The sequence below is a fragment of the Canis lupus genome, chromosome 8 (assembly GCF_048164855.1).
Source record: "Canis lupus baileyi chromosome 8, mCanLup2.hap1, whole genome shotgun sequence".
Lineage (NCBI taxonomy): Eukaryota > Metazoa > Chordata > Mammalia > Carnivora > Canidae > Canis > Canis lupus.
This window is the reverse complement of record NC_132845.1, coordinates 66,885,824-66,897,093: the sequence shown is the minus strand read 5'-3', so window position 1 is coordinate 66,897,093 and position 11,270 is coordinate 66,885,824. Positions and strand designations below refer to the sequence as shown.

Below are 11,270 nucleotides of genomic sequence, written 5' to 3'. Positions count from 1 at the left end.
GAAGACAGTGGCCGGCTGGAGACTGGGGGGCTAGGCAAAACCTGGGGGACATCTGCAGTCTGGGCCTGGCATTGATCCGGGCCTGGCATTGAGGAGGGAAGGGCATGACTCCCTCCAAGCCCGCTAGTGGTCCTGGGTCCACCAGGCACAGGCGCCAGACCTGCCAACTGTGGCAGTGCCCCACCCCCGTACCCTCAGCCCCAGACACAGAGCAAACAGAAACTGAGGCATCTTCCATTGCACTTTAATCAAAATTCCACCATCAGAAGAGTTCTTGTAGCATACAACGTTAGGATGGGCATGTCAACTTGGTCCTACACATGGAATTTCCACAGATTTGCACTTCAAACATGTATGAAAAATAAAATATATAATATTTAGCTTTATAAATTTCCCCACTTTGTCACTTTGTCCTTAAAATAAATTACTATCTCTATCCAATAATTTAAGCAGTCTGGAGTCATTAAGCAAATATCAGCCAAATGACTTCCATTTCCTGAAAAAGTTCTGGGGGAAATACTTGAGACAGTCAAATGCTTACAGGAATCAACGTGAATTAAAACTAGCACATTCCTCACAGTGGGGCGAGACATCAAAAATGGAAGGCTGCTAATGGCTGTTCTTCTCTGTTGGGAAAAAATAAATCCCCCCTGGCCATATCGAATGGTTATAGAAGCTGCAACTGAACTTTTGGCACCGTGGAGAAAAGAGGCTTTTCAAAGAAGCCATTCCCAGCGCTGATTCCATCAAAGCATCAGTCTGAGGGAGAGGTGACGGACTGGGAGGGACAGCTGCCTCGGCCCTCCTCCAGAACTCCTTATGGGTTCTGCTCCCAGCCCCCTCCACCTTGGCAAAGGCAGGGCCATGTCTGGGCACCCTGCCCTCCTCCATCCTCCAGCGGAAGAGTTCCTCACGGCGTAAAGAACACCAAGAGAAAAGTCCTTCTGTGGGCGGCGGGGGCTGCTTTGCTGCGTGCTCAAGGGACAGCAGGGTACACTTATCACACAAGGGACACAGATACTCCAGCAGGATGGCCGCACAGCCTTTAAAAGGGACAGATGGAAGGTGCACACGAGACATCGGGGATCCAGGAGGGCGGGCAAAGCTACAGTGCACTAGCAATTTCAGGGGCTCTGCATGGAGCCTCAGGGGCCTCGATCCCCCTGCGCCCCCGTCCCTCCCCCAGTAGGCAGTCAGATTTGCCCACCTGCAGCTCAGGGCTTCTTCCCCCTCCCCCCTGACCACAACACAATCTCAGGAAAGAACAAAGAATCCAGTGACAAGCGCTGCCACAGAGCCTCGGCCTTTGAGATTCCCTGGGAATGAGCTTTGGGGGCCCCAGCCCATTCTGGCAGGGGCTTTGTACACAGTTTAACTGGGGGAGGAGGTGGCCTTGCACTTCCGATGGCAATAGCCCAGCCCTGGCCTCCTAGACAGAGCAGAAAGTAGCTACAAGTCAAGGAGACGCTCCTCGCAGGTCTCCACAGGCCACTTCGAAGCCCCTCCAAACACATCAACATTGTTGTCCACCCAGGGTATGATGTTGCCGGGCATGTTCGTGGAGCAGTTGGCAATGTTGATAATTTCCTGTGCACGAAGGACGCGGTCCCAGATGTTGAACTGGCTGAGCTCCCCCACGAACGCCTGCGTGGCATCGAACCTGCCCCCAACAGTGTCCTGGAAGGAGGTGAAACAGAACCTCATTGGCGTAGGTCAAAAAGCAGACATCCACTAATTCTGGACTGTGAACGGCCAGCCACTGGGAAGGGATGCCAACTATAGAGGGAGAGGTGGAGCCTGAGGCGGTTTCCCAACTCCCTCCAATGCTGGCCACTCCCCCACCCACCCCCCACCCCCTTCCTGCACATTCCGGAGCTCTGGACACCTCAAAGCTAGAGTAGAAAGACATGTGCCCAAGGTCCCAAAGCTAGCATGAAATTCAGGTGTCCGGACTCCCAGCCTCTCCCAGGGAGGAAGTGAGGCAAGGAGCCAGCTGTCAGCAAATCTCAAACACAGGCTGAAACATCAACTCTTACCTGCCCAGGAGCAAACAAACTCCTTACGGTTTTGTCTCCCAGGGGGGTTTCTTGAGGGCAGCTTCTGAAGTCACTTTCCCACCATCTCGCCCAAAGGGCTGAGCACCCCACAGTATGCCCTAAGTGCCCCAAAACACAGAGCCAGCAGTTCCTGGAAGATGCCAGATCAGCCCCTGGCACCCTGAATCAATGCTGTGCCTGGTAGAGGGCAAATGCCTGAAGAGAACCCAGTCACTCCATGACAGCATGACCCCAGAGACACTCCTGATCACCTGTGTTGGACTCCATTCTGGAATCTCTCTGAACCCACCACACCAACCTGGTCCCCCACCCTCTGCCCCTCAGGCCACAAGACAGACAGCATATGGGGCTCTCAAGCCACACTAGCCACATCTGCCAGGCAGACAGCAGGATGGGGAATGGGGGTGGGGGGGGTGGGGGTGACAAGGAGATGGGTGTGGGGTGGGCGAAGGGAAGAGGGGCAGCCTGCAAGCACAGCCCTGTGGGCTTGGCTGGCTAGTGCATGCCCATCTCACACCCCCTGCACTCACCTGTTCCTGCCCAAGGATCAGTACACCCCCTGGCTTGATGGGGTGCCAGGGAGCCAGGTTCTCCCCAGTGCCGAGTTTCTCCCCATCCTGGAAAGCTTCCCACATGCCGTCCCGTGTCGTCCAGGTGATACAGATATGGTGCCACTTGCCATCACTGACAAACAGGGGCAGCTGTGCAACCTGTGGATACCAACACGCAGGTGAGGGCCCCCATAGGGTCTCCAGAAGTCTGACCTGCAGAGGTCCCAGAGGTCTGCTGCTCCCATCAGGCAGGGCCCCTGCTGGTCTCCCCTTCTCTATGTGGACAACATGGGCAAATCTGTCCCTTGGGAAACAGACTAGGCATCTACACTCTAGGCAGGGGCTAAAATTCTATTACGGCGCTTGGGGACTGTGTGTTTATGTACTCCTGTGCAGGAGACCAAAACCCTGCAATTATGTGGGAGTGTGTGCTGGAGGGTACACACAGGGACCCTCATTGAGAACCAGAGGGAGGGCATCTCTGACCGACGTCATGTCCCGGTAGTACTACAGACCCGCCCAGCTGGGTGCCATCCTGTTGTTACTGCTGGTGTCCTAGCAACACAGGGAACTGGCTGTTTACGTGCCACCTAACCCAAGAGGAAAACAAGGTTCTGGGCCATGTTGTGTTCAAGGGCATTATTTAGAACAATTAATCCCTGGTTAATTGTCAATCCCTGGGACATGGTCACCACTAGAAGGGGCCCAGCAGGGAGATTCCACAGCACTTCCCACTTAAACTACACCCAGGCCGGTTGGAAAATAGCAGAGTGAGGAGCCAGGGTAGAGGCAGCAGGGAACTGGAGCATCCATGCAGATGCTTGGTTCTAGTGAGGATACATTTGTTTGGTGACACTGAATCTGACTTCAGAATGAAGTTTAAGTGGGACTCCTGGAGGTCTTGCAGGTGCCCAGGGTGGAGTCCTTGAGAAGATCACACTCTTGAATGTCAAAACCAGCCAGTCTGTTAGAAAGGGACATTTACTCTGGTCAAAGCCAGACTACAGGGACAGAAGAGATGAGTGGCTGTCATGGGTGGAGGAGGGGCAGGAGTGGACTACAAAGGGGAACAAGGAGATTTGGTGGGGGGAGGGAGAGGAATGAAACACTTACAGATTTTAATTGTGGTGGTCACACAACCACATGCAGCTATAAAAACTGGTCAGACTGTTCACCAAAAACTCTTAAGTTTTACTGTATATATATTTTATCTCAATAGACCACCCAAAAAGATACACTGATAAATATCCCACAGAGGGAGACACACATATCTGATCCTCTAATCTGTATGGCCCTGGGAATAGCCACAGGGACCTGAGTTCTAGTCCTTCTGTGATGTCTGGCCTGGACCCCATGGCCACTTCTAGGCCAGACTAGGGGTAGCTAGACGGGGTCCAGGGCAGACTTCACAGCTTAGATCTCTACAAGCTATAGATGCCCACCCCTACCTGGTCAGCTGGCCAGGGTGAGGCTGAGTCAGTGCAGAGCTGTCCCCACCCCAAGGAGGATAGCCCTAGCTGGCAGTCAGATGCTATCACATCCCGCAATGGGGGTGGTGGCAGTCCAAGCAGGCCTCACCTTGTCATTGATGAGCAGCTCAATGGGGTTGTTACCCCATTCTATCAGCACAATCTCATTGGCCTGCCCGGGTACCGCATAAGAGAACGGGGTGCCAATGCCCGGCAAAGCGCTGGATCGCAGCCACAGGCAAATGGTGAAGGCATACAGTTCAGGCAGTGTTTTCTTGATCTTGCCATACAGGTAGTTTGTCCGGAGAGGGAGGGAGACCTTGAATGCATCGGGAGACTTGAAAGCACTGTTGCCTGGAGGGTGGGGAACAGAGGCCAAGGGGGTTAGTCTACTCCCTGCCAGAGCAGCCCAGCGACAGTTCAGCTGGACCCCAACTTCCCCCCACGCTGGTCCTTCAAACAATAGGGCATCAGCTACTGGGAAGCCCCTGTTGAAAGTGCTACAAGTCTAGGAATTAACAAGAGCATCCTTGCTCTGGAAAGCTTGAGGAAGGGGGTAAGGCAAGCTAGATCTAACTTTCTGGTTAAATTAAGCCAGAAAACCCTTCTTCACCTCTTTTCTTGAAATCCTGGTCCCTGCAGCTCCTTTAGCCAGGGCAGGGGCACAGTCCCGCTGGATTGAGCTTAGAGGCAGGAAGTCTTAGCAGGGACCCAGGGACTCAATGCACACTCAAGCCTGTAAACCCCTGTCACTTCTCACCCTAAAGAACCACTGCCACCCAGGCAGAGTCCACATTGGTGTCTGCACACTACAACTAACTCAGAAGTGGCTTTTTGGACTAAATCCCTCCCATGAACCACTCTGCACATAATTTGCCCTTGCCTCAAGAGAAGATTGTGTCTGTTGAGCATTTCCTACAGTTTGGAACCAGTTAGAGGCAGAGAAATAGAGAGGTAACCTTCCTGGGGAGGTTAATGACCCTGGTCAGAGTCTTGAGCCTTTGGGGCCCACCTAGGACAGATGAGCCTCCCACCCCCAACTGTCCTCAATTAAATGGTGCCTCCATGGTCTTTGAAAGCGACGGATACTCTTAAACAAGTCTAATTTTTAGTAGTTTTGATTTAAGCTCAAAATTAACGACAAAAATAAACACATGGAAGCCGATTCCCTGTCTCCAATTATCATAGATTCTGAAGTGTGCAGAGTATCACCTGATTCTGTGAGCTGTCATAGCAGAAACACCAAATGAGATGCTTCTGATGAAGGAGCCCAAACACCCTTCACTTGTTCACAAGTATTTATCAGCTATCCATGAGGGGCCGGCTGGACTCAGTGTGAAAAACAGGCAGCTCTCTGGACCCAGAGCTGATGGAACCAAAGTGCCTGTGTCTTGAGTGGATGAATCAGCCCCTTCTGTAGAATGGAAGCCAGAATGGATGAGCCTTCCTCCACTGCAGTGGAGAAACTCATTTGCTTTCATAGTAACAAACACATGAGAAGCTCTTGGGTGCCACGGTTCACACCCATCCAAGGAAGACCCGCAAAGAAAAGCCAAGGGCCCAGCATCACCCCTTCAACCTCTCTGAAATAGGCAGTAGAGAAATACTAGAATCTGGGTTCCGTGGGTACTGTTCACTCATATCTGCTGCGTGCACAGTCTTGCCTGGCCCATCCTGACCTCCCAGTCTTCAGAGCCACCAGGTACCTTGCAAAGGCTGGGAAGACTTGGTCACCCTGGGGGAGCCACAGGGGACCTGGCAGGGTACAGGCTGGGACTGACCCCATGTTAGGCTGAGGGAGACTAGAAAGCCCCACCCTTGATCCTGGAGGCTGTACAGTATAGCCAAGGCAGCGAGGCTCAGAGAGGTGGGGTGACTGACCCCTGGCCACAAATCTAATGAATGACAGAGCAGGGAGCTGAAGTCCCTCTTTCGACCACGTGTAGCTGCTAATATTTAATTTGCAAATGGTCATGTTCTTCACGAAGGCATGATTAGCTAATAAAGAGAAATGGCTTCTATCCTTGCAGGTGGGCAGTCCTGCTGATTTAATAAGGCTCGGTGTCGGTAATATCATTAGCTAGGTGACAACAGATAGGTTTAATTAGACCTGGGAGAGCCAAGGGGCAGAGGACGGGCCCACACCCCGAAAGCTGGTGCCCTCTATTTATACCAACAGCTTGGAGGTTCAGAGGAATCTTCGTCAAAACCAATTAAGGCATTAAAAAGCCTGACCAATAAATCAGAGGCTGCAGGTGGCAGACAAGTGAAAACGGGGGGCAGCTGGGGCCAAAAAGAAAAGGGTTTTCTCTTCTCAGTGGCAACGTTTATGTCAACTTGAAGGTGGGCTGTGCCTGGCCAGCTGGCCCGGAACCTACAGACCCCTGCATATGAGCAGGGTCCTATGACAAAGAAAACAAGCACCCCTGGGGTCAGGCAGCACAAGCATTCACATGTAGCGCTGGCTGCTCACCCTGGGCTCTGGGGAGCCTCCTGCTCAGCAGGGCTGGAGCCAACATGCCGCTCCAGGCTGTAGCTCCCGGGCCTCTCATGCTCTGGGGTCCCCACCAAGTTCAGCCCCAGCTCTGTTGGACACGTGAATACACGTATCACTTAGCTCTCTCAGTCCTTCATCTATAGCTAATACCGACCTCACACGGTTGTTGTAAGGGTTACAAGAAGATACAGAGTGCAGAAGTCACAGCCTGGTGCCTGGCCCAGAACAGGCGCTTCCCGGGCCGGAGATCCTGGACAGAGGCCAGAGTCCCCAAAGCCCCCTACTTTGCATATGCCTGAGGTCCATTTCCTCTGGGCTCCGCAGAATGCTTTGAGGAACTGTGTATGTTCCTCTCATGGTCTAGATTTAGGGGCGGGGAGTTTATATATCCCTTTACTCTCTCCACAAATAAACTCAGAATGACCCAGAAGACAAACTGGTTGGCAAATGATCACTTTGCTCATCCCAGGGCTGGATGGAGCACGCTGAAGGATTCCAGAGTTCTCAAGGTGGGTGAGTACCGGGTCCTGGCGGCTCATAAGCAGGCCAGTCAGAGGCCCTGGCCTATGGAGCCAGGCCCTAGTGAGACCATAGACCACCTCTCTGTGCCAGATGAGCTGAGAGCTCCCTGTAAAACCTAGGTATCCAGAGTGTGGGTGCTGGAATCGGTCTGGGCATGGGAGGGACAGTCACAAGGTGGCAGCTCCTGGGTGGTCAAAGCCATGTGGCTGCTCACTAGCTGCCGGCCCAGGCCCCACCTCTGTTCCCCTCCCCAGAGGACACCCTCCAGCTGAAAGCTTTGGAGCATTTTTCTCATCTGCGTAACAGATATAAGAGAAGCCCTATCTCACAGGGGTGATGTGCTTGGCACGCTGCCTGGCACCACTCCACTCTAACTCAGCAGGTTATTAACCTACATCCTGGTAGCAATTAAGCCACCATGCCAAGCAAGGTACACAGCCACCAAGTTCTCTGGTGAAGCTCTCTTTTCATTCTACAGCTATCCCAGGCAAGATACTAAGGGACTGTAGTGTGCCTGTTCGGGACCCCTGCATGTCCCCAGGTTCCACTGTGGGGGAGGCAGGGGAAAGGCAAGGCAAGTGCCACCCTCACCTTGGACCCAATACGGCCATTCTGTTCTCCTGTCTGCAAGGCTCTGCCTTCAGGGAAGGCTCTTGAGACCTAATGAGTTTCCTGAGGTCACCCAGCAACGGAGGTGAGGCAGAGAGGACGTTTTTTCAGAAACTCAAGAATCCAAGTCTAACAGCTAAGTCACCCACCCCTTTCTGAGAAGGACAAGGAAGGAAGAAGAAACTTTTCTGGAGGAAGAAAACAGGAAAGTATGAAGGAGACCCTGTGACTTCTGGGGAGCTGCTCTAAAATGGAACAGAAATACCTTCCCCTTGATCATCTGGCTGTCCTCTGCAGGCATCACTAAAGGCCTAACTGGACGTTCTCCTATCAGTTCATAAAATGGAGTAATGAGAAACTGTCTTTGTCACATTGGTGAATCTGAAAAGATTACAATCTCATAGCCACTACCAGCAAACTTAAAACTTCACTCCTGGGCCACCTGGCAGTCTCGGGGGTTGACGATGCAGTGTGGATTACTTAGGGCCCTTTGATCCCTCCTTTCCTGTGCCCTGTGGAAGGAATTTACCCACCATAGTGTGATACTCAGAATCCACTTCCAGGACTAGCTAAAAAGTGGCTGAAAGGTCCACATGGCAGGAGGACAGGGTTAGATTGTTTGTCCAAGCTGGTCCTGAGGGCACTGGCTTTCCCGTGGATAACACCAGCGGGCTGGGGGTGGGGCTCATTCCTGAGAGGACCATCCTCAATCACGCTTATTGTTTGTTCAAACAGCCACAAGTCACCTCCTCGAGGTGCCATGTCTCTGCAGACACCCCCTGGGTCTGCCTGCAAGGGATGGAAGCCAGGCCACTCCCAGCAACAATAGGCCCCTTAGGGTGTCCAAATCGGAAGATGTGTCGACATGGCCGTTAAGCTGGGCAACTGTAAGGCAGAAACCCTAAACCTCTGTGTCCGGGAGATGCTTCAAGCTGAAAAAACAACACTTAATTTGAGAAGCAGAGAAGGCAAAGTGGAGAGCTGCCGGACTGGTAAGGAACGCTGTGGTTTTCCGCACCTAGGACAGGGAGGTTCAGAGCGGACCCAAGAGCAGCCTCAGAGCTGGTCCCAGCAAACAGCAGCAGAGCTGAGTGCCAAGAGTCAGCAAGCAGGGGTCATGACTCCCAAAGGCCCTAGCGGCCAGTCTGTAAGGCCACCCCCACAATTCCCCCTTCTCTGCTGCTGCCTATTTGGCCCTCACACTGCAGCCCAACACCAAGACAATGGGGTGGGGGGCTGGGAGGGACACCAGCCAGAGGGCAACAGAGGAGCTCACCCAGAACTCACCCCGCTCCAGCTCCGTCACCCTCTGCAGCAGAGCGTTCAGGGCGCTCTCGGTTTTCTGTCGGTGAGCGGAGGTCTCATTGTGGAGCAGGGACTTCTCATCCTCTAGCTCCGCCACTTTGCGCAGCAGCTGCCTCTCCAGCTCCCCCAGCCGCTGCTGGAGCACCTCTCGGAAGTCGCTGGGCAGCACTGCACTGGACACATTCACTCGGAGCTGGTGCTTTTACATGGGGAGAGGGACACATAAGGGAGAAGTATTAAGGCCATTTAGAAAGAAATTGTGAAATGTAGCTCTGAAAGCTCAACCACACCAGGGAGAAGCTTCCAGAACGGGAGTACTAAATCGTGCTGTTGGCACGAAGGGGAGCACTACATTGATGCTTTTTTCTTGTTTGTACGGGAAGGATTTCAAAGTCAAACAAGAATTACTTTGTGGCAGTATCTGAAACTTATGAATTTCATTTTCCTTCCCTTGATAAAAAGTAAAAAATTTAAGCACTGTCTATCATTCTCGGGTAAAGACAACACAGTTGAGATTAAAAAACAACAACAACAACAAAACAGTTAACCAAATGGTACTCAAAGCTTCCATCTAGATGTGAAAACAGCCCCCAAGCCCTGACATGGCACAAAGGTGAATAACTACGCTTGCAGAGATGTTACTGGGAAATGAGAGACCTAAAACACGACAGTTCTGAATTCCAGGAATCTCTGCTTTGAATGCTGTTTCTAAATCCTCACTTCCTATGTCTTTTACTCCTCGACCATCATGCTGGCTCTAGAGGCAGTCTGCCACTGCCTCGCCATGAATCCTTGGCAAGCTATTCACCCCCCTTTCTAAGCATTCCAAATTGTAAAATGCAGTTAAGAGGATCTGCCTCAAAAGACTGCCGCAAGGGTTAAAATTAGATAACACGCCCGGTGTATATTTAGTAAACTAGAAATGTTAGCTGCTATTAATCATGAGGATTCAAGCAATAATACAGATGCTGGAAATACTGTATTTAGCCTTCATGCCACAGGAAATCCTCAAATAATTTCGCAATAATCACCACCTGTAATTGAAACCTAGTTTTGCTAATGAAGCATTTTGGTAAACGTTTCTGATAGAAACGTCCCCGCTTCTTAAAAAGGGTTCGAAAGTACAGATGGAAGTTAAATGAGGATTTGTCTTGCAAAGTTCCAAACTGCAGACACCTTCCAAGAGGGAAACGGAATGAGGTCCCTTCCCCCAAAGCAGCCAGTAAGGGCACCTTAGAACCGCGCGATTGGCGGACAGAGCGGCTTTGAAGTTAAAACCAGCTTTCCATCAAGGCGCCCACCAGTGTGTGGCCCGGGACCCGCCCGCGCTCGCCTTCCCGCCGACACCCTCTGGTCTCAGCCGGCTCGGGTCCAGCCCGACCTGATGTATTAAAGGAAACGCGGGACGCCCGGTGCAGCTGACCGCACGCGGCAGCCTCGGGTCACCCGGCACAGCCTCCGGGAGCGCGTCCGGCCCCGGGGGACGGGGAGATTTCCCCGAAGGGAGAAGAGGCCGTCCCGGTCCGCTCACCCGGACCTCGGGAGGTGACCGGCCACTCGGCGGACAGTCCGGGGGTGGGGGCACGTTTAACCCTTTCCGTCCAGCTAGAGGCGCGGTGGGGGCGGGATGTGAGCCCCGCCAGTGAGTTCTGGAGCCCGACCGAGAAACCGCCTGAGCCCAAGACCAGCTCGCTAGTGGCCGGCACCGCCTGGCGGGCAGGACCACGCGCCCCATCTCCGCCCCGCGCCTCGGACCCTCCCCACCTCGCATCCCCGCACCCGGCTACCTCGAGGCTCTCCAGGCGGTCCTTGAGGGTCTGCAGCGAGCGGCTGAGCTGCTCCACGACGTGGCCCGGGTCCCGCGGCAGATCGCCCATGGTGTCCTTGCCCGTGGCCGCCCGCCCCGGCGCCTTGCCGCCCGCCAGCCCCTCGCAGCGCGCCAGCTTGCCCGTGAGCTCGCGGATGGCCTCGCGCTGCGCGCCCAGCGTCTCCTTCTGCTGCACGACGGTTTCGCGCAGCTGCAACACCGCGGCCCGCAGCTCCTCCTCGGGGCTCAGCGCGCCGCCCTGCATGGGCATCGCGGGCAACGGGCAACCGGCGCGCGCCGCCTCCGGGGGCAGCGCGGTGCACACGAAGCGGCTGCCGGGCGCCGGGCCGTCCTGGGCGGCGGCGGCGGCGGCCACGGCGAGCGCCACGCCGGCGGCCAGCAGCACCAGCATCCCCCCGCCGCAGCGCTCACTCCAGCATCGGCCGTCGGGGC

The 11,270-nt window shown here is 54.0% G+C and overlaps 1 protein-coding gene across 1 annotated transcript; it reads right to left on the bottom strand.

Moving 5' to 3' along the window:
- Window positions 1–228: 228 nt before the first annotated feature.
- On the bottom strand, window positions 229–11,244 carry NPTX2 (neuronal pentraxin 2). The gene is made up of 5 exons (XM_072837002.1): window positions 10,798–11,244; window positions 8,993–9,209; window positions 4,187–4,431; window positions 2,588–2,767; window positions 229–1,677 (listed from the first exon to the last, which is right to left on the bottom strand). The coding sequence occupies exons 1-5, from the start codon at window positions 11,227–11,229 to the stop codon at window positions 1,450–1,452; spliced, it is 1,302 nt and encodes a 433-aa protein (XP_072693103.1). The 5' UTR covers window positions 11,230–11,244; the 3' UTR covers window positions 229–1,449.
- Between the last annotated feature and the right edge of the window lie 26 nt (window positions 11,245–11,270).